The sequence below is a fragment of the Chiloscyllium plagiosum genome, unplaced genomic scaffold (genome assembly GCF_037043375.1).
Source record: "Chiloscyllium plagiosum isolate Xiang-an unplaced genomic scaffold, Cpla_swu_hap1 HiC_scaffold_8, whole genome shotgun sequence".
NCBI classification, from domain to species: Eukaryota; Metazoa; Chordata; class Chondrichthyes; order Orectolobiformes; family Hemiscylliidae; genus Chiloscyllium; species Chiloscyllium plagiosum.
Genome location: NW_028270146.1, coordinates 103,980,239 through 104,008,236, shown reverse-complemented (window position 1 = coordinate 104,008,236; position 27,998 = coordinate 103,980,239). Strand labels below are relative to the sequence as shown.

The 27,998-nt window shown below is 54.4% G+C and overlaps 1 protein-coding gene across 5 annotated transcripts in view; it reads right to left on the bottom strand.

Moving 5' to 3' along the window:
• Positions 1-27,998, bottom strand: part of paplna (papilin a, proteoglycan-like sulfated glycoprotein) — a 133,507-nt gene that overhangs the window by 31,233 nt on the left and 74,276 nt on the right. For all 5 annotated transcript variants that reach the window (XM_087990192.1, XM_087990190.1, XM_087990191.1 and 2 more), the window contains 8 exons: positions 23,841-24,048; positions 22,978-23,154; positions 21,297-21,473; positions 16,653-16,803; positions 15,753-15,839; positions 6,775-7,060; positions 3,743-3,848; positions 2,248-2,371 (listed from right to left, as the gene is read on the bottom strand). In XM_087990192.1, coding sequence (XP_087846318.1) covers positions 2,248-2,371; positions 3,743-3,848; positions 6,775-7,060; positions 15,753-15,839; positions 16,653-16,803; positions 21,297-21,473; positions 22,978-23,154; positions 23,841-24,048 — 1,316 coding nt within the window. The remainder of the gene's footprint in view (positions 1-2,247; positions 2,372-3,742; positions 3,849-6,774; positions 7,061-15,752; positions 15,840-16,652; positions 16,804-21,296; positions 21,474-22,977; positions 23,155-23,840; positions 24,049-27,998) is intronic.

Here is a 27,998-nt window from a genome sequence, read left to right as displayed (position 1 = left end):
AGAGGGGAAAGAATAAAAGGGAACCTCAGGGGCACATTTTTACACAGAAGGATGTACGCATATAGAATGAGCTGCCAGTGGAAGTGGTTGGGGTGGGTACATTAACAACATTTAAAAGACATTGGGACAAATACATGGATAGGAAAGGATTAGAAAGATATGGGCCAAGTGCAGGGAAATGGGGTTAGCATGGATGGGCATATTGTTCAGCACAGACCAGTTTGGGCCAAAGGGCCTGTCTCCGTGCTGTAGGACCCTATGACTCGATGATAGGGTTCTCCATTAGTATGGAGAGTGAGGTAGTTGGTTCTGAGGCTAGGATCCTGAATTTTAATAAGGGAAATGACAATGATATAAGGCATGTGTTGGCTATGAAAGATTGGGAAATGTTATTGAAAGCAATGACATATAGGCAATAGCAAAAATTCAAAGAGTGAGTGGGGTGAGGTCCAAAAATTGTTTATTCCTGTCTGATGCAAAAGTGCAAAGAGAACAGTGGCCAAAACATGGCTTATAAGGGGGGGTTCAAGGACATAGGAATTAACTATAAAAGTTCTACAGACATGTGAATGGAAAAGATTGGTGAGAAGTAAGGTAGGTCTCTTACAGTCAGAAACAGAAACAGGAGGCTAACAAACTAAATTCATTATTTGCTTCTGTCTTCATGATTAAGAACACAAATAACATACCAGAATGATAGGATTTAGTGAGAGAGAGGAACTGAAGCAAATCTGTATTAGTAGGGAAATGGTGTTGGGAGAAATTGGGGAGATTGAAAGCTGATCAATCTCCAGGGCCTGATAATCGATATTCTAGAGTACTTAAGGAAGTAACCCGAGAAACAGTGGATGGTGGTCATCTTCCAAAATTCATTAGATTCTGGAACACTTTCTACAGGTTGGAGGGCAGCGAATGTAACTCCACTGTTTAAAAAGGGAGGTAGAGGGGAAACAGGGCATTACAGGGCATGATAGCCTGACATCCATTATCAAGGATTTTATAACAGACACTTTGAAAGTAGTGATGGAATCAGACACAGTCAGGATTTGCAAACGGGAAATCATGCTTGAAAAAAACTGCTGGAATTCTTTGAGGATATAACTTGTAGAGTCGATCAGGGAAGCGAGCGGATGTGAATTATTTCGACTTTCCGAAGGCTTTTGACCAAGTCCCACATAAGAGAGAAAAATGTAAAATTAAAGCACATGGGATTGGCGGTAGTGTATTGCGATGGAGAAAACATTGGTTAGCAGAATGGAAACTGAATAGCAGGCAGTGACTAGTGGGGTACAAGCAGGGATCTACACCAGGGACCCCAGCTATCATGCATGTTCATGACTTAGATGAGGGAACAAAATGTAATATCGCAAAATTTGCAGCTGATACAAAACTGGCTGAAAGGGCAAGCTGTCAGGAGGATGCAGAGATGTCATAGTGGGATTTGGACAAGCTGACTGAGAGGGCAACTGCATGGCAGTATAATGGGGATAAGTGTGGAGTTATCAACTTTGGTAGCAAAATTAGGAAGGCAGATTATTATTGAGACAGGGAGTATTCTGTCAGACCTGGGTGTCCTCGTGCACCAGTTTCTGAAAGTACATGTGTAAGGTGTAGCAGGCTGTTAAAGAAGGCAAACTATATGTTGGCCTTCATAATGAGAGGACTCGAGTACAGGAACAAGATTGTCTTGTGCAATTAATTATACAGGGTTTTGGTGAGCCAACGTGTGCAGCAGCAATTTGAGGAACCATGCTCTTGCGATAGAGGGACTGCAGCCAATGTTTACCACATTGATCCCTGGCATGGCAGGGATATAAGGAGAGTTTAAGTCAGTTAGGATTATATTCATTGGAATTTCGAAGAATAAAGGAGATCTCATAAAAACCTAGAATGTTCCTGATGGTGAGGGAATCCAAACTTAGAGTTATAAAGATAGGTTTTAAAGTTTGAGATGAGAAATTTCTTCACCCGAGAGTGGTAAGCCTGTGGAATCCATTACCACAGAAAGTGGTTGGGGCTAAAACACTGTATTTTCAAGGAGATGGTAGATATAGCTCTTGTGGTTAAAGGGATTAAGGATTTGGGGATCAATGGGATTAGGGTATTGAGTGCAATGATCAGCCATGATCATACTGAACAGCAGATTAGGCCAAACGGTCTACTCCTGCTCCTATCTACGGTTCTACGTTATGGCCTGTGACCCAAGCCACCACTCGTTATACACTCCCAGAATGCGATGGTACTCACGGTGTCTGGGACCACTCCTACAACCTTCTCCACTCGGGCCTAAAGCAGGGGTCAATTCATCGTGACAACAACCAAACATGGAGCTCCGACATTCACCCGATGGATTGTCTCGAACCTGTGACTCCTGCGTGAAGTACAAAAACCTATTGCTGGATTCACAATATCTCCCATGGAATTCTCTTCCCACAGTGCTGACTCTCCGTAAAAACCCACTTGTGTTGAACAGTCAGTTTCATACAGTAAGTATCCCAAGGCACTTTGAGACTAAAGTGAGGTGTGTTCGTGCTGGACAGCAGAGTCGAGAGTGCGGTGCTGGAAAAGCACAGCAGGTCAGGCAGCATCCGAGGAGCAGGAAATTCGATGTTTCGGGCCCGATGAAGGGCTCTGAAGCGAAACGTTGATTCTCCTGCTCCTCGGATGCTGCCTGACCTGTTGTGCTTTTCCAGCACCACACTCCTGACTGTAAAGTTAAAGCACCTGGGACTGGGGAGAGTGTACTGACACGGCAGACAGGAAACAGAGTAGGAGTAAATGGGCCTTTTCTTCCCAAGTACCACAGGGAGGGGGTACCACAGGGATGAAAATGCTTGGACCCTAGCTAACCACAATATATAGTAATGATTTAGAGAAGGGAACTAAATATAATAGCACCAGAATGCACAAAGTTGGGTGGCAAGGCGAACAGTGCAGAGACACACAGGATTTAGTTCTCAGGGCTAAAGGAATCAAAGGTTTGGGGAGGAAGTGGGAACAGGGGAGAAAGTTGGATGATCAGCTGTGATCTTATTGAATGGCAGGGCCGGATTGAAGGGCCTAATCCTGCCCCTTTATTTTCTACGTTGCTAAGTTTCAATGAGTCCACTTGTGCATGGAGATGTTGAGAGAGAGTGGGAGAGAGGGCGGGAGGGAGGGAGAGAGGGACAGACGTGGGGGCGACGAGACCTTGGGAGGGAACTGCAAAGTTTTTGATGGGGTGCGGTTCCTGCTCAATGGGCTGAGATTTCACAGTGAGCCTCAGGGTGGGGGTGGGGGGAGGGGTGCAATCGTGCACAGTTCTGAGGCTGGCAGTGTGCAAGACCCCCTGCAGGCACAGCTTGCTGCGTGTTGCATCCACAGCACACCGAAGGTGCTACCGTTGACAAGTGGGTTCTGACCACTGCCCTCCCTAGCTGATGGCACACGCAGTGGGAATAAGATCCGGATAGCCCCCTGAGAGTGCAACACCCATCACCTAGTCTTGGGCATGGGCTGTGGCTATCTACAAGAGGGGCATCTGCAAGAGAGACGTGGAGAGTCAGTGTGAGGGGACTAGAGATTTAACCTTCAAAATGAACATGTGTCAGGACGAAAACAACTTCATAAATCTCCCCTTAGGTGTTATTGTCCAAACATTCCCACGCTTCTCATTTCACTGCCCGGTCAGTCCGGATCCTGTAACTTTTCACATGTGACTTGAAGGAAGCCCAATACAGGAAGACACACCTGACACACTTACAAAAAGCTGCTGGTCATCGTTATTAGAACTGTCGGTCGGAAATGTCGAGCAACCAGCCTGGCCATACGCCCTCGCTGATGTCACTCCATCAGGGCAGCAGCCATACCTGAGCAGATCAGGGGAGGGGATTGGAAAAAGAGGAAAAATGCCTTCAATTCAAAAACGAAAACATTCCATCGCTTCATACAGTGTTTCACAAATTACTTTCTCTGTGGAAAATTAGCCTATCACACATATTGTGGCCCACCTTATTCCACAACCCGATGAACCCATCTAACTGGCAGTTCCAATATGGCTGCCGGCTGCCTTTGTCACTCGGGGCAAAGTTCCGACAGATCAGAGGGGCTCAGCACTTATCACCAAATTCATCCCTCACAGAGGATTCCAATTGGATGTCACATTCCCAAACCCGGATTGAAAATCCAACCTATGACTCCACACTTATTCCAAACACCAGCCACATTAAAGCAATGCAAGAAAGGGCACATCCAATTGCAGACGTTTGGAAGAGAAAGAAAACGAGGTATCAGTGACAAGTTTTTAAATTTGTGTCAAAGTCATGTCTGTGAGATGCTGAAACACACTTTATCAGGAGACCCTCGTCCGACTCTCCCCCAATACCACCCTCATCTAACTCTCCCCAAACACCACCCTCGTCCGACTTCCCCAACACCACCCTCATCTAACTCTCCCCAAACACCATCCTCGTTCGACTCTCCCCGAACACCACCCTCGTCCGACTCTCCCCTGAACACCACCCTATTCCGACTCTCCCCCGAACACCACCCTCGTCCGACTCTCCCCCGAACACCACCCTCGTCCGACTCTCCCCAACACCACCCTCGATGACTCCACCCCAACACCACCCTCGTCCGACTCTCCCCTGAACACCACCCTATTCCGACTCTCCCCCGAACACCACCCTCGTCCGACTCTCCCCCAACACCACCCTCGTCCGACTCTCCCCCCAACACCACCCTCGTCCGACTCTCCCCCAACACCACCCTCGTCCGACTCTCCCCCAACACCACCCTCGTCCGACTCTCCCCCCAACACCACCCTCGTCCGACTCTCCCCCCAACACCACCCTCGTCCGACTCTCCCCCCAACACCACCCTCGTCCGACTCTCCCCCCAACACCACCCTCGTCCGACTCTCCCCCCAACACCACCCTCGTCCGACTCTCCCCCCAACACCACCCTCGTCCGACTCTCCCCCCAACACCACCCCCGTCCGACTCTCCCCCCAACACCACCCCCGTCCGACTCTCCCCCCAACACCACCCCCGTCCGACTCTCCCCCCAACACCACCCCCGTCCGACTCTCCCCCCAACACCACCCTCGTCCGACTCTCCCCCCAACACCACCCCCGTCCGACTCTCCCCCCAACACCACCCTCGTCCGACTCTCCCCCCAACACCACCCCCGTCCGACTCTCCCCCCAACACCACCCTCGTCCGACTCTCCCCAAACAACACCCTCGTCCGACTCTCCCCCCAACACCACCCTCGTCCGACTCTCCCCCCAACACCACCCTCGTCCGACTCTCCCTCAACACCACCCTCGTCCGACTCTCCCCCCAACACCACCCCCGTCCGACTCTCCCCCCAACACCACCCCCGTCCGACTCTCCCCCCAACACCACCCCCGTCCGACTCTCCCCCCAACACCACCCCCGTCCGACTCTCCCCCCAACACCACCCTCGTCCGACTCTCCCCCCAACACCACCCCCGTCCGACTCTCCCCCCAACACCACCCTCGTCCGACTCTCCCCCCAACACCACCCCCGTCCGACTCTCCCCCCCAATACCACCCTCGTCCGACTCTCCCCAAACAACACCCTCGTCCGACTCTCCCCCCAACACCACCCTCGTCCGACTCTCCCCCCAACACCACCCTCGTCCGACTCTCCCTCAACACCACCCTCGTCCGACTCTCCCCAAACACCACCTCATCCGACTCTCCCAACACCACCCTCGTCCGACTCTCCCCCCAACACCACCCTCGTCCGACTCTCCCCCCAACACCACCCCCGTCCGACTCTCCCCCCAACACCACCCTCGTCCGACTCTCCCCAAACAACACCCTCGTCCGACTCTCCCCCCAACACCACCCTCGTCCGACTCTCCCCCCAACACCACCCTCGTCCGACTCTCCCTCAACACCACCCTCGTCCGACTCTCCTCCCAACACCACCCTCGTCCGACTCTTCCCCCCAACACCACCCTCGTCCGACTCTCCCCCAACACCACCCTCGTCCGACTCTTCCCCCCAACACCACCCTCGTCCGACTCTCCCCCCCAACACCACCCTCGTCCGACTCTCCCCCCAACACCACCCTCGTCCGACTCTCCCCCCCAACACCACCCTCATCCAACTCTCCCCAAACACTGTTTTCAAACTCTCCCCCAACATCACCCTCGTCCAGCTCTCCCCCAACACCATCCTTGTCCAACTCTTCCCCCAACATCACCCTCGTCCAAATCTCCCCAAACACCACCCTCGTCCAGCTCTCCCCAAACCGTCCTCGTCCATCTCTCCCCAAACACTGTTCTCAAACTCTCCCCAAACCGTCCTCGTCCATCTCTCCCCAAACACTGTTCTCAAACTCTCCCCAAACGCCATCCTCGTCCAACTCTCCCCAATCACTGGCCCTCAGACCTCCTGGAAACACCACCTAGCCTTGTCAAATTTCAGCGAGTCATAATAATGGTGCAATTGTCAGTTTGTTTTGGCAGTGACCTTGTGTGGGGATTAGATGTTGGGCAGGGCACCAAGAAGACCCTGGCTCCTCCCTGCTCTGAGTCAAACAGTTGCCTGTGAGTGCAAACGTTTGCCTGAGTGGGCAGGAGGGAGCCTTTGTTATATCTGAGCTGAGAAGGTGATAACTCTGACCATGCAGCAAGCTCTCCCTCCCGCCCTGGGCTGTCCCCTGGCCTCTGAAGTGGGTCAGAAGAAGCCTCCCTTAATGGTGAAAGCTCACCATCCACTCAGACGTCAGGGGCTCATGGGGAGAAATCAAACCGGTTACCTGCTCTTGTAGCAGGGGATGGTGGGGCAGCCCTGTCCCCCTGGTCCAGTGGCTGTGGCGTATCCATCCGGACAGCAGCCGTACGGTTCGGTGTGACAGTCCCGTCTGTCTGGACCTATTCGGGGCAGCCACGTCCTCGAGGGGTCAGGGATGAAGCCAGTCGCTGGAGGGTCTGAATCCGAGGTAGGCGGGTACAGCTGGGGCAGATCCCACCCGCTAGGTCCTGGGGGCACAGGAAGGAGGTTGGTTTCCCCACCGTCTGGCAGGTAGTCCGGAGAATGGGATCCTGAAAAAAATGGGAAGAGGAAGACGATGAGGTTTCAGTGGCAACATGCTGGAGTGAGTGAACGCACAGTGAATGCTTGGATGGGTTTTACTGGAGTCATGAGGGAGGTGCTGGAAAAGCACAGCAGGTCAGGCAGCATCTGAGGTGCAGGAAAATCAATGTTTTGGCCCTTACAATGACTCCCCTGCTCCTCGGATGCTGCCTGACCTGCTGTGCTTTTCCAGCACCACACTCCCTACTCTGATCTCCAGCATCTGCAGTCCCCACTTTCTCCCAGTGAGTTTCACTGGAGCCCATCACCAGGATCCAAACATGGATAGTGACCAGGGGCTAGGGGCAACCACTCACGTTCCACAAAGACAGACCGTATTACTATAGCACCGGCTCCAACAGTTCACAGGCTCTGGAGGAACAGTCACAAAGACCCGGTGGGAAACAGAGGCGACAGGGAGGGTCCAGCACCTGGAATGAAACAGCTGGATAGGACTGCGCAAAGGCTGCCAGGCACGTGTCCTCTCTGCAGCATCAGCATAACGTGACAGGAATATACACCATCAACTCAGAGGGGACACTGGACCCACTCTTCAACATACATTCGACACAGCGTTCCCGCAGTGAGACACTGGGCAGGACGTTCCCGCAGTGAGACACTGGGCAGGGTGTTCCAGCAGTGAGACACTGGGCAGGGTGTTCCAGCAGTGAGACACTGGGCAAGGTGTTCCCGCAGTGAGACACTGGGCAAGGTGTTCCCGCAGTGAGACACTGGGCAAGGTGTTCCCGCAGTGAGACACTGGGCAAGGTGTTCCCGCAGTGAGACACTGGGCAGGGTGTTCCCGCAGTGAGACACTGGGCAGGGTGTCCCCGCAGTGAGACACTGGGCAGAACATTCCCGCAGTGAGACACTGGGCAGAGTGTTCCAGCAGTGAGACACTGGACAGGGTGTTCCCGCAGTGAGACACTGGGCAGGACGTTCCCGCAGTGAGACACTGGGCAGGGTGTTCCAGCAGTGAGACACTGGGCAGGGTGTTCCAGCAGTGAGACACTGGGCAGGGTGTTCCCGCAGTGAGACACTGGGCAGGGTGTTCCAGCAGTGAGACACTGGGCAGGGTGTTCCCGCAGTGAGACACTGGGCAGGGTGTTCCCGCAGTGAGACACTGGGCAAGGTGTTCCCGCAGTGAGACACTGGGCAAGGTGTTCCCGCAGTGAGACACTGGGCAGGGTGTTCCCGCAGTGAGACACTGGGCAGGGTGTTCCCGCAGTGAGACACTGGGCAAGGTGTTCCCGCAGTGAGACACTGGGCAGGGTGTTCCCGCAGTGAGACACTGGGCAAGGTGTTCCCGCAGTGAGACACTGGGCAAGGTGTTCCCGCAGTGAGACACTGGGCAGGGTGTTCCCGCAGTGAGACACTGGGCATGGTGTCCCCGCAGTGAGACACTGGGCAGAACATTCCCGCAGTGAGACACTGGGCAGAGTGTTCCAGCAGTGAGACACTGGGCAGGGTGTTCCAGCAGTGAGACACTGGGCAGGGTGTTCCAGCAGTGAGACACTGGGCAGGGTGTTCCCGCAGTGAGACACTGGGCAAGGTGTTCCCGCAGTGAGACACTGGGCAAGGTGTTCCCGCAGTGAGACACTGGGCAGGGTGTTCCCGCAGTGAGACACTGGGCAAGGTGTTCCCGCAGTGAGACACTGGGCAAGGTGTTCCCGCAGTGAGACACTGGGCAGGGTGTTCCCGCAGTGAGACACTGGGCATGGTGTCCCCGCAGTGAGACACTGGGCAGAACATTCCCGCAGTGAGACACTGGGCAGAGTGTTCCAGCAGTGAGACACTGGGCAGGGTGTTCCCGCAGTGAGACACTGGGCAAGGTGTTCCCGCAGTGAGACACTGGGCAAGGTGTTCCCGCAGTGAGACACTGGGCAGGGTGTTCCAGCAGTGAGAAACAGGGCAAGGTGTTCCCGCAGTGAGACACTGGGCAGGGTGTTCCCGCAGTGAGACACTGGGCAGGGTGTTCCCGCAGTGAGACACTGGGCAGGGTGTTCCCGCAGTGAGACACTGGGCAGGGTGTTCCCGCAGTGAGACACTGGGCAGGGTGTTCCCGCAGTGAGACACTGGGCATGGTGTCCCCGCAGTGAGACACTGGGCAGAACATTCCCGCAGTGAGACACTGGGCAGAGTGTTCCAGCAGTGAGACACTGGGCAGGGTGTTCCCGCAGTGAGACACTGGGCAAGGTGTTCCCGCAGTGAGACACTGGGCAAGGTGTTCCCGCAGTGAGACACTGGGCAGGGTGTTCCAGCAGTGAGAAACAGGGCAAGGTGTTCCCGCAGTGAGACACTGGGCAGGGTGTTCCCGCAGTGAGACACTGGGCAGGGTGTTCCCGCAGTGAGACACTGGGCAGGGTGTTCCCGCAGTGAGACACTGGGCAGGGTGTTCCCGCAGTGAGACACTGGGCAAGGTGTTCCCGCAGTGAGACACTGGGCAAGGTGTTCCCGCAGTGAGACACTGGGCAGGGTGTTCCCGCAGTGAGACACTGGGCATGGTGTCCCCGCAGTGAGACACTGGGCAGAACATTCCCGCAGTGAGACACTGGGCAGAGTGTTCCAGCAGTGAGACACTGGACAGGGTGTTCCCGCAGTGAGACACTGAGCAGAACATTACCGCAGTGAGACACTGGGCAGGGTGTTCCCACAGTGAGACACTGGGCAGGGTGTTCCAGCAGTGAGACACTGGGCAGGGCGTTCCTGCAGTGAGACACTGGGCAGGGTGTTCCCGCAGTGAGACACTGGGCAGGGCGTTCCCGCAGTGAGACACTGGGCAGGGCGTTCCCGCAGTGAGACATTGGGCAGGGTGTTCCAGCAGTGAGACACTGGGCAGAGTGTTCCAGCAGTGAGACACTGGGCAGGGTGTTCTCACAGTGAGACACTGGGCAGGACTTTCCCGCAGTGAGACACTGGGCAGGGCGTTCCCGCAGTGAGACACTGGGCAGAACATTCCCGCAGTGAGACACTGGGCAGGGTGTTCCAGCAGTGAGACACTGGGCACGGTGTTCCCACAGTGAGACACTGGGCAGGGTATTGCCGCAGTGAGACACTGGGCAAGGTGTTCTCGCAGAGATACACTGGGCAAGGTGTTCCCGCAGTGAGACACTGGGCAGGGTGTTCCCGCAGTGAGACACTGGGCAGGGCGTTCCCGCAGTGAGACACTGGGCAGGGCGTTCCCGCAGTGAGACACTGGGCAGGGCGTTCCAGCAGTGAGACACTGGGCAGGGTGTTCCAGCAGTGAGAAACTGGGCAGGGTGTTCCCGCAGTGAGACACTGGGCAGGGTGTTCCAGCAGTGATACACTGGGCAGGGTGTTCCCGCAGTGAGACACTGGGCAGGGTGTTCCCGCAGTGATACACTGGGCAGGGTGTTCCCGCAGTGAGACACTGGGCAGGGCGTTCCCGCAGTGAGACACTGGGCAGGGTGTTCCAGCAGTGAGACACTGGGCAGGGTGTTCCCGCAGTGAGACACTGGGCAGGGTGTTCCAGCAGTGATACACTGGGCAGGGTGTTCACGCATTGAGACACTGGGCAGGGTGTTCCCGCAGTGATACACTGGGCAGGGCGTTCCCGCAGTGAGACACTGGGCAGGGCGTTCCCGCAGTGAGACACTGGGCAGGGCGTTCCCGCAGTGAGACACTGGGCAGGGTGTTCCCGCAGTGAGACACTGGGCAAGGTGTTCCCGCAGTGAGACACTGGGCAGGGTGTTCCAGCAGTGAGACACTGGGCAGGGTGTTCCAGCAGTGAGAAACTGGGCAAGGTGTTCCCGCAGTGAGACACTGGGCAGGGTGTTCCCGCAGTGAGACACTGGGCAGGGTGTTCCCGCAGTGAGACACTGGGCAGGGTGTTCCCGCAGTGAGACACTGGGCAGGGTGTTCCCGCAGTGAGACACTGGGCAAGGTGTTCCCGCAGTGAGACACTGGGCAAGGTGTTCCCGCAGTGAGACACTGGGCAGGGTGTTCCCGCAGTGAGACACTGGGCATGGTGTCCCCGCAGTGAGACACTGGGCAGAACATTCCCGCAGTGAGACACTGGGCAGAGTGTTCCAGCAGTGAGACACTGGACAGGGTGTTCCCGCAGTGAGACACTGGGCAGAACATTCCCGCAGTGAGACACTGGGCAGGGTGTTCCCACAGTGAGACACTGGGCAGGGTGTTCCAGCAGTGAGACACTGGGCAGGGCGTTCCTGCATTGAGACACTGGGCAGGGTGTTCCCGCAGTGAGACACTGGGCAGGGTGTTCCCGCAGTGAGACACTGGGCATGGTGTACCAGCAGTGATACACTGGGCAGGGTGTTCCCGCAGTGAGACACTGGGCAGGGTGTTCCCGCAGTGAGACACTGGGCAGGGCGTTCCCGCAGTGAGACACTGGGCAGGACTTTCCCGCAGTGAGACACTGGGCAGGGCATTCCCGCAGTGAGACACTGGGCTGATTGTACTTGCAGTGAGACACTGGGCAGGGTGTTCCCGCAGTGATACACTGGGCAAGGTGTTCCCGCAGAGATACACTGGGCAAGGTGTTCCAGCAGTGAGACACTGGGCAGAACATTCCCGCAGTGAGATACTGGGCAGGGTGTTCCCGCAGTGAGATACTGGGCAGGACACGGTGGCAATGGGCGACACGGTGGCACAAGTGGTTAGCACTGCTGCCTCACAGCGCCTGAGACCCGGGTTCAATTCCCGCCTCAGGCGACTGACTGTGTGGAGTTTGCACGTTCTCCCCGTGTCTGCGTGGGTTTCCTCCGTGTGCTCCGGTTTCCTCCCACAGTCCAAAGATGTGCAGGTCAGGTGAATTGGCCATACTAAATTTCCCGTAGTGTTAGGTAAGGGATAAATGTATGGGTGGGTTGTGCTTCGGCAGGTCGGTGTGGACTTGTTGGGCCGAAGGGCCTGTTTCCACACTGTAATGTCATCTAAAAAAAAAGATACACTGGGCAAGGTGTTCCCGCAGTGAGACACTGGGCAGGTCGTTCCCGCAGTGAGACACTGGGCAGGGCGTTCCCGCAGTGACACACTGGGCACGGCGTTCCCGCAGTGAGACACTGGGCACGGCGTTCCCGCAGTGAGACACTGGGCAGGGTGTTCCCGCAGTGAGACACAGGACAGGGTGTTCCCGCAGTGAGACACTGGGCAGGTCGTTCCCGCAGTGAGACACTGGGCAGGGTGTTCCCGCAGTGAGACACTGGACAGGGTGTTCCCGCAGTGAGACACTGGGCAGGGTGTTCCCGCAGTGAGACACTGGGCAGGTCGTTCCCGCAGTGAGACACTGGGCAGGGTGTTCCCACAGTGAGACACTGGGCAGGTCGTTCCCGCAGTGACACACTGGGCACGGCGTTCCCGCAGTGAGACACTGGGCAGGGTGGTCCCGCAGTGAGACACTGGGCAGGGCGGTCCCGCAGTGAGACACTGGGCAGCGTGTTCCCGCAGTGAGACACTGGGCAGGGCGTTCCCGCAGTGAGACACTGGGCAGGGTGTTCCCTCAGTGAGACACTGGGCACGGTGTTCCCGCAGTGAGACACTGGGCAGGGCGGTCCCGCAGTGAGACACTGGGCAGGGTGTTCCCGCAGTGAGACACTGGGCAGGGCGTTCCCGCAGTGAGACACTGGGCAGGGTGTTCCCGCAGTGAGACACTGGGCAGGGTGTCCCACAGTGAGACACTGGGCACGGCGTTCCCGCAGTGACACACTGGGCACGGCGTTCCCGCAGTGAGACACTGGGCAGGTCGTCCCCGCAGTGAGACACTGGGCAGGGTGTTCCTGCAGTGAGACACTGGACAGGGTGTTCCCGCAGTGAGACACTGGGCAGGGTGTTCCCGCAGTGAGACACTGGGCAGGTCGTTCCCGCAGTGAGACACTGGGCAGGGTGTTCCCACAGTGAGACACTGGGCACGGCGTTCCCGCAGTGAGACACTGGGCAGGTCGTTCCCGCAGTGAGACACTGGGCACGGCGTTCCCGCAGTGAGACACTGGGCAGGGTGTTCCCGCAGTGAGACACTGGGCAGGGTGTTCCCACAGTGAGACACTGGGCACGGCGTTCCCGCAGTGACACACTGGGCACGGCGTTCCCGCAGTGAGACACTGGGCAGGTCGTCCCCGCAGTGAGACACTGGGTAGGGTGTTCCTGCAGTGAGACACTGGGCAGGGTGTTCCCGCAGTGAGACACTGGGCAGGGCGTCCCCGCAGTGAGACACTGGGCAGGGTGTCCCCGCAGTGAGACACTGGGCACGGCGTTCCCGCAGTGAGACACTGGGCAGGGCGTTCCCGCAGTGAGACACTGGGCAGGGCGTTCCCGCAGTGAGACACTGGGCAGGGTGTTCCCGCAGAGATACACTGGGCAGGGTGTTCACGCAGTGAGACACTGGGTAGGGCGTTCCTGCAGTGAGACACTGGGCAGGGTGTACCCGCAGTGAGACACTGGGCAGGGTGTTCCCGCAGTGAGACACTGGGCAGGGTGTCCCCGCAGTGAGACACTGGGCAAGGTGTTCCCGCAGTGAGACACTGGGAAGGACGGTCCCGCAGTCAGACACTGGGAAGGACGGTCCCGCAGTGAGACACTGGGCAGGTCGTTCCCGCAGTGAGACACTGGGCAGGGTGTCCCCGCAGTGAGACACTGGGCAGGGCGTTCCCACAGTGAGACACTGGGCAGGACTTTCCCGCAGTGAGACATTGGGCAGGGTGTTCCCACAGTGAGACACTGGGCAGGACTTTCCCGCAGTGAGACATTGGGCACGGCGTTCCCGCAGTGAGAAACTGGGCAGGGCGTTCCCACAGAGAGACACTGGGCAGGGCGGTCCCGCAGTGAGACACTGGGCAGGGTTTTCCCGCAGTGAGACACTGGGCAGGGTGTTCCCGCAGTGAGACACTGGGCAGGGCGGTCCCGCAGTGAGACATTGGGCAGGGTGGTCCCGTAGTGAGACATTGGGCAGGGTGGTCCCGCAGTGAGACATTGGGCAGGGTGGTCCCGCAGTGAGACTCTGGGCAGGGTGTTCCCACATGGAGACACTGGGCATTGCGTTCCCGCAGTGAGACACTGGGCAGGGCATTCCCACAGTGAGACACTGGGCAGGGTGTTCCCGCCGTGAGACACTGGGCAGGGTGTTCCCGCAGTGAGACACCGGGCAGGGTGGTCCCACAGTGAGACCCTGGGCAGGGCCTTCCCGCAGTGAGACACTGGGCAGGGCGGTCCCGCAGTGAGACACTGGGCAGGGCATTCCCGCAGAGATACACTGGGTATGGTGTTCCTGCTGTGAGACATTGGACAGGGTGTCCCCACAGTGAGACACTGGGCAGGGTGTCCCCGGAGTGAGACACTGGGCAGTGTGTACCCGCAGTGAGACACTGGGCAGGGTGTTCCTGCAGTGAGACACTGGACAGAGCCTTCCCGCAGTGAGACACTGGGCAGGGCGGTCCCGCAGTGAGACACTGGGCAGGGCATTCCCGCAGTGAAACACTGGGCAGGGCGTTCCCGCAGTGAGACATTGGGCAGGGTGTTCCCGCAGTGATACACTGGGCAGGGTGGTCCCGCAGTGAGACACTGGGCAGGGTGTTCCCGCAGTGATACACTGGGCAGGGTGGTCCCGCAGTGAGACACTGGGCAGGGTGTTCTCACAGTGAGACACTGGGCAGGGCGGTCCCGCAGTGAGACACTGGGCAAGGCGTTCCCGCAGTGAAACACTGGGCAGGGCGGTCCCGCAGTGAGACACTGGGCAGGGTGTTCCCGCAGTGATACACTGGGCAGGGAAGTCCCGCAGTGAGACACTGGGCAGGGCGTTCCCGCAGTGAGACACTGGGCAGGGTGTTCCCGCAGTGAGACACTGGGCAGGGCGGTCCCGCAGTGAGACACTGGGCAGGGCAGTCCCGCAGTGAGACACTGGGCAGGGCGGTCCCGCAGTGAGACATTGGGCAGTGTGTACCCGCAGTGAGACATTGGGCAGGGTGTTCCCACATGGAGACACTGGTCAGGGTGTTCCCACAGTGTGTCACTGGGCAGGGCTTTCCCTCAGTGAGACACTGGGCAGGGCGGTCCCGCAGTGAGACACTGGGCAGGGTGTCCCCGCAGAGATACACTGGGCATGGTGTTCCGCAGTGAGACACTGGACAGGGTGTCCCCACAGTGAGACACTGGGCAAGGCGGTCCCGCAGTGAGACACTGGGCAGGGCGTTCCCGCAGTGAGACACTGGGCAAGGTGTTCCCACAGTGAGACACTGGGCAGGGCGTTCCCGCAGTGAGACACTGGGCAGGGTGTTCCTGTAGCGAGATACTGGGCAGGGTGTTCCTGCAGTCAGACACTGGGCATGGTGTACCCGCAGTGTGACACTGGGTAGGATGTACCCGCAGTGAGACATTGGGCAGGGTGTCCCCGCAGTGAGACACTGGGCAAGGTGTACCCGCTGGGCACTCCATTCAGCCGTCAGACCTTCACCGCCATTCCATATGATAAAGGCTAATATATAACGCTGTATGCTGTTCCCACTTTCTCCCCCCCCCCTTTTATCCCTATCGCCCTCATGACTCGGATCGAACTCCTTGAGAACAGACCTCCATGCAGTCTCTCACCCCACAGGTGATGAAGCCAACTGTCTCCCACCGGACATCCCTCCAGTCTCTGACAGCTCCACTGGGATTCTGGTTAGTGGCCCAGGGCAGACAATGACTCACCTGGAAACAGAGGAGATCCAGCGTTCGGGAATGCCGACAAGTCCTCGTCCGGGTTAAATCCGGTCGGATCTGGAAAGCTGGGCACCTCTGAGGAAAGGAGACAAAGTGACGCGAGGAACGCATCAGGAGACGGTGAGGGTGGGCGGAGAGATGGCTGCCACAATGATTTGGTGGTACTGACTGGAACTGGAGGCTGTCCCTCCTCTTCGGCCTGAGACTACGTTAACTCCCCTTGCCCAGTGACCTCTCACCCTCTGACCCCCCCCCACCCAACTCCACCCTAACTCCCACTCCTGCTCTCCCTGCCTAGCCCCCTGACACCCCTCTCGCCCTCTCCTCTGCCACCACCTCCATCACCTGTCCTCCCCCACCCCGCCATCCACAGACTCTGCTCCATCTCCTCTCCCAGAAACCCCTCACCCTGTTCATGTCTTCCCCAGAATCCTCCCTTCAGTACAGCCCGACACTCCCTCCTCGACCTCCCCCACCCCCAACCCTGTTATGCCTCCTCCTCTCGACATCCAAATAAACCCCCAACCCCCCCCCCCCCCCCCCCGGGAGTCCCAGTGCGATCTGCACCCCCCCCCCCCCCCCCCCCCCCCCCCCACCCAGACCGGTATCTTGAAGACAGCATTGCTGTAGCACCTATCCTGACTGCAGGATATGTCCCAGTGCAGCCACTTCGGGAACAGGGGGGGCGGGTGGAGAATGTAGCACTCCTTCCCCATACAGCAAGAAAGAATGGAAAGGAAGGAAGGAAGGAAAGGGAAGGGAAGGGAAGAAGGAAAGAAAGAAGGGAGGAAGGAAGGAAGGATCTGAGGTTGAACAGGAACAATCCTCAGAAAGCAACAGGCGGTCAATAAGAACTGAGCAAGAATAATTTCACCAGCACTGACTCACTTTGGGGCAGGAAGCAAGGCTGGCTGTTACAATCCTCAAACTCCCGGGGATAGGCACGCGGGTCACATTTCTCCGGGTCCTGATGTTTGCGATCCTGGTCATAGCAGATGACCTGGCGTCTCCGCTTTCCCGTCTGACAGCTCTTGGAGCACTGCGGAGGGAACATCAGTCAGCACCAGGCTAGGCGGGATCAAACCCTCCGACAATCACACCACCCCACTGAGAAAAAAAAACCCCTTGTCAGGCCTGCTGGCCAGGCGCTGGGCCGGTAAAAGAAAATCACTGGCCCTTCCTCCGATCTTGCACTGGGTTTCCGGATGCCCAGAAACATCAACTTCTCCGGGCCAGCAGCTAGATGTTTCCAGGATAAATCAGCCATTCCCAGATCTTTCACATGCTCTACCCCTCCCAGTCAAAGCTCAAAACAGATCCTTGGCAGTTCTGAATGGGGGTCAAACACTCCCCTTTCCCCACCCTCTCAGATAGAGAATATCCCTTGGCACTATTTGGAGGAACACTTGGCAGGGGAGTGTTCCCCAGGCTCCAGCTAATACATTCCTCAGCCAACATCACATTCTGGTCATTTTATATTCATGTCGTTTCTCTTTAAGCTGTACAGAGTAAGCTGCCCTCCCTTCCAATATTCCAAAGACTCAGACCAAATGGATGTTGGTCGCTGCTATGAACGTCTACAGTCTGGACCTTATAGACTACTCCCATCGCAGACCTCCTTCAAATCCCTTGTCACGCTCCTGTGAAAGGCCCTACATTACATTAAAGGTGCGACATGAAGTTGTTATTTGGATCTTCTGTGTTATTTTGCTGTCTCTGTCTTCCAACGTTACATCCCTGAATCTACTGGCTTCTCCATCCCCATCCTGTGAGTGGCACCAATGTGACCCCCTCACCTTTCCTTCTGCAGGAGAGGTTTTTGTCAAATTTGTAAATGGATCTGATGGAACGCCCAACACCCAATCACTGCCTTATCCCATGCTCGGAATGAGGCAGTGAGTAACTGCTCAGTTTGATGTCAATCCTTGATGAGGAGCTTCCGCAAGGACCACTACGTTCAAATCTCACCCAATTATCACGTGAATGGTTACCGATGACAACCCAGTGAATAATGGCTCACACAACAGATATTTCTAGTGCCTTGCTTGGTCAAAGATCTCAATACGAGAGGGAGGGAGAGAGAGCATTAACATGGCCTTGTTGAAGAACGTTATTGTGAAAGAGGTGTCCTTTATCTTCATTTGAAGCATGTATTTGGCTTTCTACAATTCCACCCATTCACCACAGTTTGCAAAATAATCCTGGAACTGGTTTGGCCAGGATAGCACAGTTGATTAGATTAGATTACATTACAGTGTGGAAACAGGCCCTTCGGCCCAACAAGTCCACACCGACCCGCCGAAGCGAAACCCACCCATACCCCTACATTTACCCCTTACCTAACACTACGGGCAATTTAGCATGGCCAATTCACCTGACCCTGCACATCTTTTGGACTGTGGGAGGAAACCGGAGCACCCGGAGGAAACCCACGCAGACACGGGGAGAACGTGCAAACTCCACACAGTCAGTCGCCTGAGGCAGGAATTGAACCCGGGTCTCAGGCGCTGTGAGGCAGCAGTGCTAACCACTGTGCCACCGTGCCACCCTTCCTTGTGAGTTAGTGATCGATAACTCACAAGGAAGGGGGAGAAACATTGTCTTTTGCAACAATGCGCCTTAATATCTTATCCACATTATAAACCAACTGCCTTCTTGTTTACTCACTCACAGGATGAGGATGTCGCTGGTTGGAGCAGCGTTTACTTCCCATGCCTAGTTGCCCCTTGAGAGGGTGGGGGTGAGCTGCCTTCTTGAACCGCTGCAGTCCATGTGCTGCAAGTATACCCACAATGCCCTTAGGGAGGGAATTCCAGGACTTTGACCTGGCGGAATTAGTCCAGTTAGGGAATGGGCCATACTGGACCTGGTGTTGGGTAATGAGGCCAGCCAGGTGGTTGAAGTTTCAGTCAGAGATGACTTTGGGAATAGTGATCATAATTTCATAAGTTTTAGAATACTCATGGAAAAAGACAAGAGTGGTCCTATTGGAAGAGTGATAAACTGGGGGAGGGACAACTATAGCAAAATTCAACTGGACCCAGGGAATGTGGATTGGGAGCAGCTTTGAGGGTAAATCCACATTTGGGAGGCTTTTAAAGAGATTGATTAGAGTGCAGAACAGACATATCCCTGTGAAAATGAGGATAGAAATGGCAAGATTAGGGCATCATGGATGACAGGTGAAATTGTGAGACTAGCTAAGAGGAAAAAAGGAAGCGTACAGAAGGCCTAGGTGACTGAAGACAGGCAAAACTTTGGAAGAATATCGGAGAAAGTGGGACCAGTCTGAAACAAGGAATTAAGGGGGCTAAAGGGGGTCATGAAATATCTTAAGGAAACAGGGTTAAGGAAAATCCCAAAGCCTTTTATTTGCATATAAGGAGCAAGAGGGTAATGAGAGAAAGGGTTGGCCCACTCGATGAAGGAAAGTTATGTGTGGAGTCAGAGAAAATGGGTGAGATTGTTAATGAGTACTTTGCATCATATTCACCGAGGAGAGGGACATGGCGGATGTTGAGGTTAAGGATAGATGTTTGATTACTCTCGGTCATATCAGCAGAAGGAGGGAGGAGGTGTTGGGTATCCTAAAAGGCATTAAGGTGGACAAGTCCCCAGGTCCTGAGGGGATCTATCCTAGGTTACTGAGGGAAGTGAGAGAGGAAACAGCTAGGGCCTAACAGATATCATTGCAGCATCCTTGAACACGGGTGAGGTCCTGGAGGACTGGAGAATTGCTGATGTTGTCCCCTTGTTGAAGAACGGTAGCAGGGATAATCCAGGTAGTTATAAACTGGTGAGCCTGACGTCACTGGTAGGGAAGCTGCTGGAGAAGGTACTGAGGGATAGGATCTATCCTCAGTTGGAAGAAAATGGGCTTATCAATGATAGGCAACATGGTTTAGTGCAGGGAAGGTCATGTCTTACAAACCTAATAGAATTCTTTGAGGAAGTGACAAAGTTGATTGATGAGGGAAGGACTGTAAGTCATTTACGTGGACTTCAGTAAGGTGTTTGATCAGGTTCACCTGATGGAAAATGTGAAGTCATATGGTGTCCAGAGTGTACTAGCTAGATGGATAGAGAACTGGTTGGGCAACGGGAGACAGAGTAAGAGTGGAAGGGAGTTTCTCAAAATGGAGACCTGTGACCTGTAGTGTTCCACAGGGATCCGTGCTGGGACCACTGTTGTTTGTGATATACATAAATGGTCTGGAGGAAGGTATAGGTAGTTTACAGATGACACTAAGATTGGTGAAATAGCAGGTAGTGAAGGGGATTGTCAGAGAATACAGCAGAATATAGATAGATTAGAGAGTTGGGTGGAGAAATGGCAGATGGAGTTCAATCCGGGCAAATGCGAGGTGATGTATTTTGGAAGCTCCAATTCGAGAGCGAACTATACAATAAATGGAAAAGTCCTGGTTAAAATTGATGTACAGAGAGATCTGGGTATTCAGTGGCAATGCAGGTTTATAGAGTGGTCAAGAAGGCATACGACATGCTTTTCTTCATCGAATAGGGTATTGAGTACAGAGTTGGCAGGTCATGTTACAGTTGTATAGGACTTTGGCTCAGCCACATTTGGAATATTCCGTACAGTTCTGGTCGCCACATTACCAAAAGGATGTGGATGCTTTGGAGAGGGTGCAGAGGAGGTTCACCAGGATGTTGCCTGGGATGGAGGGTGCGAGCTATGAGGAGAGGTTGAGTAGATTAGGAATATTTTCATTAAAAAGACCGAGGTTGAGGGGGTCCTGATTGAGGTCTACAAATTCCTGAGAGGCACAGACTGGGTGGATAGCAAAAAGCATTTTCCCAGACTGGGGGACTCAATTACGAGGGGTCACAGAACAAGGTGAGAGGGGAAAAGTTTAGGGGAGATATGTGTGGAAAGTTCTTCAGCATGGAACATGTTGCCAGTGGAGGTGGTAGAGGTGGGCACGATAGCGTCCTTTAGGATGTATCTAGTCAGATACATGAATGGGCAGGGAGCAGAGGGATACAGATCCTTAGAAAATAGGTGGCAGGTTTAGATCGAGGATCTGGATCGGTGCAGGCTTAGAGGGCCAAAGGGCATGCTCCTGTGCTGTAATCTTCTTTGTACTTTTAACAGCGATATATTTCCCATCCAAGATGATGCGTGGCTCGGAGGGGAACTTGCAGGTGGTCGTGTTCCCATGTATCTGCTGCCCTTGTCCTTCCAGATGGTGGAGGCGGTGGGCTTGCAAGGTGCTGTCTGAAGGAACCTCGGTGAATTTGGAGAGAAGCACTCGCTCCCAAATCTCCAACATTGCAGAATCTCTGCCCCTCTCATAGCCATATACGGACGATATTTCACAGGAATTTTGAAATGCAGTCAGTAATGAATGCTCAACCTGTCCGACTATTCCTCGAAGCAAATCATTGTGGGCTTCGTGCAAACAAACCCCTGTGCCAAATGCGTGACAAGGAATGATTTTTATTTGAGATAAACACACGACCTGATTGCAGTGAGGCAGCAAGGAAGGGGAAACTAGTTTGCAAACTCACCAGACCCCAGGCGCCCACGTGCCAGGAGAAGAACTCGCTGCAGTCATCGGGGACACAGGACTGGGTGGATGAGGGCTTCAGCTGAGCAGAGCATGCAAAGTCCGGCACTTTCCCACCTGAGTGGGACATACAGGACACCGGCCTGTTCTGTATGCCCTCTCCACACGTGACTGAACACTGCGAAATAAACCAGAGGCAGTCAGCTCCTCCCAACCGAAGGGATCATTGAGACAAAGGAAACAAACCTCACCGCAAAAAAAAGAAGAAAAAGCAGGTACAAAAATTGCACAATGGCTTGCTCCACTTTACCCCAGGCCTCCTCCCATCAGCACACACTCTCAGTGCTCTTCCCATCTCTACAAAGCATCACTCAAACAGACATTTCGATAAACACCCTGACTTGGGTTCACATCTCCCCCCATGGACGACATCACCAGTCAGGGACCTCACCCCCAACCCCATTGGACCCATCACCATCTCTCCCATAAATGCCATTCCTGTCAGGAACCTCCCGCCCATAGACACCCTACAGAACTGTTGTAAAAGGTTATCTGGTTCACTAATGCCTTTTCGGGAAGGAAACTGTCATCCTTACCTGGTCTGGCCTACATGTGACTCTAGCCCCACAGCAAAATATCCCCTAGGCAATAAATACCGATCCAGCCAGTGATGCCCATGAATGAATAAAGAAGGGGGGGAACAGAACTGCTCACAGTGTTCCAGCTGTGATTTGACTACTGCCTTATATAGTTCCTGCAAGGCTTCCCTACTTTCATACCCCATTCCCTTTGAAATCAAGCCCAATATTCTATTTGCCCTACCTACGGCAGACTTGGATGCTAGTTGTTTTTTGATCCATTCACAAGGCCTCCCAAATCCCTCTGTTCTGTAGCTTTCTGCAGTCTTTCTCCATTTAAATAATATTCAGCTCCTCTTTTCTCCCTGCCAGAGCGCACAACCTAACTCTCCCCCACATTATCTAACAAGATTTTGCCAACTCACTTCACCGGTTCCTCTGCCGACTCTTTGTGCCATCCTCATCATTCTTTCCCACCTATTTTTGTGTCACCCACAGACCCGGCTACAGTGCGTTCACTTTCCTCAGCCAAGTTATTAATATAAGTATATCATATTAATATAAATAATTTGTTTCGCTTCGAAGTCGACTGTAGATCACGACCTAAGTAAGGTTTGCCCAGGTTAAAGGTTTAGACAATCTAGCAGAAACATGCATTCAGCCCAAGATCGAACTGGATTCATTGATGTTATATATCTCCAGAGAGAAAAAGAATTGAGGGTGATCCAACCGAATTCTCAAACAGAACAGCGGATGATATCGCCACCTGCTGGGGAGACAGTCACTGAGTGACTGAGAAAAGAAAACAACCGCTGAGTTAACTTTTTTTTAACCCAGAGAGTGGGGAGAATATGAACTCATCTTGTCAAGTGTATCCTCACTGAATCACTGGAGGCTATTCAGTCCATCATGTCTGCTTTGATTCTATCCCCTAGTGCCAATAGCCTGCCTTTTCCCCATATCCCTCCACACCATTTCAATCCAAATACTCATCTCATGCACCTTATGAATTCCTGAATGGATTTAAAGGGATAGTGGACAAATAGGTTTGGGGGAGGAAAGAGGGTGTAAAGGAAGGAAGGAGGATAGGCAGCTGGCACTTACTGCACTCCACGTCCCGATGTACCAGGAGAAGTTGTCTGTGCAGGAATTGAGCAGACAAACACGGACTGCGGGCGGCTTGGTCTGAGCTAAGCAGACAAAATCTGGAAGCTGGCCTCCCGACTCCAGCACGCAGGAGACTGACCTCGTCTGGACACCCTCACCACACGATACCGAACACTGCAACATGCCATACAATAACTAATCAACACCAGCAACCAAAGTGGAGGCAGGCTGCTCAGAACATTACTCCTTTATTCTTACGTATAGACCAGAGACAGAGACAGGGAGAGAGAGACAGACAGACAGAGAGAGACAGAGAGAGAGAGAGAGAGACAGGGAGAGAGAGAGACAGGGAGAGAGAGAGACAGGGAGAGAGAGAGAGATAGACAGAGACAGAGACAAAGAGAGAGAAGATGGAGAGAAAGAGAGACAGAGAGATAGAGGCAGAAACAGAGAGACAGCGATAGAGACAGACAGAAACAGAGAGAGACAGAGAGAGAGAGAGACAGGGAAAGAGAGATAGAGAGAGACAGAGAGAGACACAGAGACAGAGAGATAGAGAGAGAAGACGGAGAGAAACAGAGACAAACAGAGAGAGAGACAGAGAGATAGAGGCAGAAACAGAGAGAGAGAGAGAGACAGAGACAGACAAAGACAGACAGAGACAGAGAAAGAGACAGAGACAGCGAGAGAGAGAGAGAGACAAGGAGAAAGACAGAAAGGGCCTGTCTGAGCGCGTGTTTGAGCGTATGTGTGTGTATATGTCTGTGTGTGTGCGAACAGTGGTATTAGATTTACATACACATGAGCACAGGCGGTTGGGAAACTGGGTGAGTGAGCCGATGCCAGTTGCTGAGCCTTACCTCAGTCCAGTCAGTGGTCCGCCAGCTGGCACACTGTAGTAGGTTGCAGGCCTGGTGTGTGAGGGGCTTCGCTGTCACTGCAGCACACTCTGAGTCATCCCGAACCACTTCCACTTGACCTGGCTCCGACAAGGTGCAGTACACAGACCTGGTCTGCTGTCCTCTCCCACAAGTCACCGAGCACGTACTCCACTCTGTCGTCTTCCAGCTGCTCATCAATCCACAAGCAACGTCAACAAAGGGCACCAACTGGGAGCCGTGCCCCACACAATGTCCTCCAGTCAATACCCCTTGCCACACAGTCACCACCCCCCATTCACTGGGAGAACAACAGGATTACAGGCTGACACTGAGGACCACCTAGAGTCTGATGGTACCGTACACCAAATAGAATATGACAACACTCACACATACTTGGGCTGTTCATGAACATACTGTGGCACTGCCTCTTTCAGAAAGGGCAAGGGGTAACAAGAGAGTGATCTCACTCATAAGTGTCCACAGTCAGGGTGGGGAGAGACATACAGATTGGTGAGGGGTTGTGGGAAAACCCACAATAGAGAAGATAGAGAAAATAGAGAAGATATTTCCATGGGAGAGGGATGCTTAGAAACATTGTTTCCATGGGGTGGGCGTGGGGTAGAGAGAGAGATGTTTCCATGGCGTAGGGGTGGGGTAGAGAGAGTAGATGTATCCATGGGGTGGGCGTGGGGGTAGAGAGAGTAGATGTTTCCATTGGGTGGGGGTGGGGTAGAGAGAGTGGATGTTTCCATGGTGTGGGGATGGAGTAGAGAGAGTAGATGTTTCCATGGGGTGGGGGAGCGGTAGAGAGAGAAGATGTTTCCATGGGGTGGGGGTGGAGTAGAGAGAGTAGATGTTTCCATGGCGAGGGGGTTCGATAGAGAGAGTAGATGTTTCCATGGGGTGGGGGAGCGGTAGAGAGAGTAGATGTTTCCATGGGGTGGGGGAGCGGTAGAGAGAGAAGATGTTTCCATGGGGTGGGGGTGGAGTAGAGAGAGTAGATGTTTCCATGGCGAGGGGGTTCGATAGAGAGAGTAGATGTTTCCATGGGGGGAGGATGGGGTAGAGAGAGTAGATGTTTCCATGGTGTGGGGGTGGGGTAGAGAGAATAGATGTTTCCATGGGGTGGGGGTGGGGGTAGAGAGAATAGATGTTTCCATGGGGTGAGGGTGGGGGTAGAGAGAATAGATGTTTCCATGAGGTGGGGGTGGGGTAGAGAGAGTAGATATTTCCATGGGGTGGGGGTGGGGTAGAGAGAATAGATGTTTCTATGGGGTGGGGGTGGGGGTAGAGAGAATAGATGTTTCCATGGGGTGAGGGTGGGGGTAGAGAGAATAGATGTTTCCATGAGGTGGGGGTGGGGTAGAGAGAGTAGATATTTCCATGGCGTGGGGGTGGGGGTAGAGAGAATAGATATTTCCATGGGGTGGGGGTTGGGTAGAGAGAGTAGATGTTTCCATGGCGTGGGGGTGCGGTAGAGAGGGTAGATGGTTCCATGGCGTGGGGGTGCGGTAGAGAGAGTAGATGTTTCCATGGGGTGGGAGTGGGGTAGAGAGAATAGATGTTTCCATGGGGTGGGAGTGGGGTAGAGAGAGTACAAGTTTCCATGGGGTGGGGGGGGTAGAGAGAGTAGATGTTTCCATGGTGAGGGGGTTCGATAGAGAGAGTAGATGTTTCCATGGTGTGGGGGCGGGGTAGAGAGAGTAGACGTTTCCATGGGGTGGGGGTGGGATAGAGAGAGTAGACGTTTCCATGGGGTGGGGGTGGGGTAGAGAGAGTAGATGTTTCCATGGTGTGGGGGTGGGGTAGAGAGAGTAGATGTTTCCATGGTGTGGGGGTGGGGTAGAGAGAGTAGACGTTTCCATGGGGTGGGGGTGGGGTAGAGAGAGTAGATGTTTCCATGGCGTGGGGGTGGGGGTAGAGAGAGTAGATGTTTCCATGGCGTGGGGGTGGGGTAGAGAGAGTAGATGTTTCCATGGGGTGGGGGTGGGGTAGAGAGAGTAGATGTTTCCATGGTGTGGGGGTGGGGTAGAGAGAGGGTCAGAGTGACCAGACCTGTCCAGTGGAATCAGCAAATAGACTCTTGCCATGTGGCACGTTCAATAAACGTCTAGATTAAATTAGGTTATATTTCTGTTTAAAATTCAATGACAGTGATGATGAGCTACACAAGATTGTTCCCACAGACCAGTCCTGTGCTCCATAAATACAGCATGGGCAGCTGGCATTGTTACTGAATCCATGCTCTGGATTGTCACCTAAGCATTGCTCTACAGGGCTCCCAAGCTAGACTGGGTCATCACAGAGCCCCGACACAAACAACACTAAACCCCCCAGCTCCGCAGAACACCCAGTGTTGCTGTAGTGACTGTCATGAGGTCAGCCACGTGAACCTCATGGAGTAGGAGGTCCCTGATTGGGGCTGGTAATCTGGTCCACTCAGGGACCCCCTGCTGGGGCTGGTAATCTGGTCCAATAAGGGAGCCCCAGCTGGGGCTGGTAATCTGGTCTAATCAGGGACCCCCTGCTGGGGCTAGTAATCTGGTCCACTCAGGGACCCCCTGCTGGGGCTGGTAATCTGGTCCACTCAGGGACCCCCTGCTGGGGCTGGTAATCTGGTCTAATCAGGGAGCCCCAGCTGGGGCTGGTAATCTGGTCCAATCAGGGACCCCCTGCTGGGGCTAGTAATCTGGTCCAATCAGGGATCCCCAGCTGGGGCTGGTAATCTGGTCCAATCAGGGATCCTCAGCTGGGGCTGGTAATCTGGTCCAATCAGGGAGCCCCAGCTGGGGCTGGTAATCTGGTCCAATCAGGGAGCCCCAGCTGGGGCTGGTAATCTGGTCCAATCAGGGAGTCCCAGCTGGGGCTGGTAATCTGGTCCAATCAGGGAGCCCCAGCTGGGGCTGGTAATCTGGTCCAATCAGGGAGCCCCAGCTGAGGCTGGTAATCTGGTCCAATCAGGGAGCCCCAGCTGTGGCTGGTAATCTGGTCCAATCAGGAAGCCCCAGCTGGAGCTGGTAATCTGGTCCAATCAGGGAGCCCCAGCTGGGGCTGGTAATCTGGTCCAATCAGGGAGCCCCAGCTGGGGCTGGTAATCTGGTCCAATCAGGGAGCCCCAGCTGGGGCTGGTAATCTGGTCCAATCAGGGAGCCCCAGCTGGGGCTGGTAATCTGGTCCAATCAGGGAGCCCCAGCTGGGGCTGGTAATCTGGTCCAATCAGGGAGCCCCAGCTGGGGCTGGTAATCTGGTCCAATCAGGGAGCCCCAGCTGGGGCTGGTAATCTGGTCCAATCAGGAAGCCCCAGCTGGAGCTGGTAATCTGGTCCAATCAGGGAGCCCCAGCTGGGGCTGGTAATCTGGTCCAATCAGGAAGCCCCAGCTGGAGCTGGTAATCTGGTCCAATCAGGGAGCCCCAGCTGGGGCTGGTAATCTGGTCCAATCAGGGAGCCCCAGCTGGGGCTGGTAATCTGGTCTAATCAGGGAGCCCCAGCTGAGAAATAAGAAGCTCCATTCACTTGGAGAGCTGGCTCTGAGGGAGCTGGACCAGCGTCAAGTACTAAACACACCGAAATTAAGGGTGACTTGGTGACGGGATACTGGCCGGGTGCAGTTTGTTCAGTTACAATTCCCCATCAAATCAGCAGAGACTGGCAAATGTAACAGTGATGTTTAGAAGAAAATTGGTGTTGGCATTTGTGATTGGGAGACAGTCAGTCAGAGTTTAAGGTCATCTGTACAGGAATTTTCTCTCTATGTCTCTCTCTCTCTCTCTCTCACACACACACACACACACACAGACACCTGCACACACACAGACACACACACACACACACACACACACAGACACCTGCACACACACAGACACACACACACACACACACACACACAGACACCTGCATGTGCACACACACTGACAGAGACACTGCAAGTGCACATCAACACACACAGTTAAAGATATCTGCACGTGCACACACTAATGCAGACACCTGGACACACAAACAGAAACACCTACACACACACAGACACTTGCACATGCACGCACACACAGAGTGAGAACAACATCTGCAGACACTGAGACAGCTGCACAGACATACACAGACACGCAAAAAGAGATAGCTGTGCGTGTACACACACACAT